The sequence below is a fragment of the Microtus ochrogaster genome, chromosome 6 (genome assembly GCF_000317375.1).
Source record: "Microtus ochrogaster isolate Prairie Vole_2 chromosome 6, MicOch1.0, whole genome shotgun sequence".
Lineage (NCBI taxonomy): Eukaryota > Metazoa > Chordata > Mammalia > Rodentia > Cricetidae > Microtus > Microtus ochrogaster.
In genome coordinates this window covers 78741957-78743561 of record NC_022013.1, presented here as the reverse complement: position 1 = coordinate 78743561, position 1605 = coordinate 78741957, and the positions used below count along the sequence as shown (strand labels likewise).

Genomic DNA, 1605 nt, shown 5'->3' with positions numbered 1-1605 from the left:
TGGTCTGGAGTCTGGGCTGTTGGGGTGCTATGGAGTCTGGGACTGTTCAGAACCCAAGGTCTGAAGCGCTCAGGTCGGATGATGACCGTCCAGACTGTTCTGTGTTCCTATCATAGATAATGGAGACACCCACCTCCCATTTGATGTGGGGCCCTGCTGTACCGCTGCCCTTGTTCTGGGATCCTCGAGGAAAGAGGACACAGCTGCACCCAGAGGCCACATAGCTGCTAGTGATGCTGCTAATTCTTTAAGTGTGCGGGTGCTGGATTTAGTACTCACGTCTCACCACCACTATTATCCTTTTCACTTCACTTTGAGGAAATCAAGACCCGGGGGTTGAGTAACTTAGCACAGTCATGCAGCGGTATGGCTGATGCTAGAATCTGGTCTATTGTTCTACTACTGCTGAGCAGACTCTTGTCCCCTCTGGGTATTTACTCTGCCTGTTTTTTGAAGGTAGACTGACAGACAACCCAAATTCTTCCATGTCACTCACACTCTGTGTGCCTTAGCCTATCTGCTAGCTCAGGATGCGTGGGGATAGCTGGGGTAACCAGGACCCAAAGAGAAGCACAAGGGGCAGAGCATCTGAAATCCTGACCCAGTCCGCCTGCCTCAGGTCAAGGTTGGGGTAGAAGGATGCAGAATTTGGCATTGTTCTTGGCTGTAGGGTACCATGTTGTCACACCTCTTCTTGTTCTGGGGCAGTTTCCCAACTGGGATGTAACTTTCTTACCCAGGAAAATCGGGTGTCCTTAAGGCAAACAGACCCCCCTACCCTATCAGTAGAAACGACAATGGTGATTTGTACAAACCCCATCAATAACATCACGGGAGCGACGTTCTGCAAGGCTCAGGACCAAGCACAATCTAATGCCGCCTTCTCTGTTGTCCCCTCTTTAGATGCAGCAGCCAGAGCTCAGCTCTCCGAAGCAAAGCCTTTGCATTCTAGCCAAGGGCCTGGGCCGCCTGCTCTGCTGGTGGTGGCTGGCTGAATTGATGGTCCACCTCATGTTCATGCATGCCCTCTACAGCAGCCCCCTCCTGGAGAGCGTTTCCTGCTGGACCTTAGGTAACTGTGGGACCTGCCATCAGCAGGGTGTTTGGGGTGCAGTGACCCAGAGCCAACCTACTTTATATTTTAACCTTATTCCTCTTGTGGCCAAGGTTTTACATGTGTGAGCTGTTTGGTGTAGTTGATGGAAAGAGGGCTGTGCCGTGTGAACTGGGAGTCAAGGATGAGGGACTCCTTGGGCTGGGACTAACTGCGTGTGGCAGGAACGACATCTTTACCAGAGGCAGCATCTCACGGAGCAGAAGAGAGTAGAGTTGCTGGCTGGTGCAGGAGGCTGTTCTGTGGGCTGGTGCTCTGAGACCCAGTCAGGCTGCATTCCTCCCTTTTCCTGTGAGCTTCTGAGTTGTGTAGGCATGGGTTCGGATCCCAGTCTCCCAGGCAAGGGTGGGCAGCCTTCAGTGGTGCTTACACCTATCCAAGCACCTTCCTCTAAAAAACAAGGCTTGCCTTTGCAGAGCTATTTTGAGGGCTCAGGGAAATGGCAGGCCTCATGATGTGTCTACACATACAGTAGATGGTGTATGTGTGTG

General features: G+C 52.1%; 1 protein-coding gene across 1 annotated transcript in view; it reads left to right on the top strand.

Annotated features, from left to right (window-relative positions):
- Hhat (hedgehog acyltransferase) overlaps nucleotides 1–1605 on the top strand; it is a 245988-nt gene that overhangs the window by 54536 nt on the left and 189847 nt on the right. Inside the window, exon 7 of the mRNA XM_005348897.3 lies at nucleotides 904–1072. Coding sequence (XP_005348954.1) covers nucleotides 904–1072 — 169 coding nt within the window. The remainder of the gene's footprint in view (nucleotides 1–903; nucleotides 1073–1605) is intronic.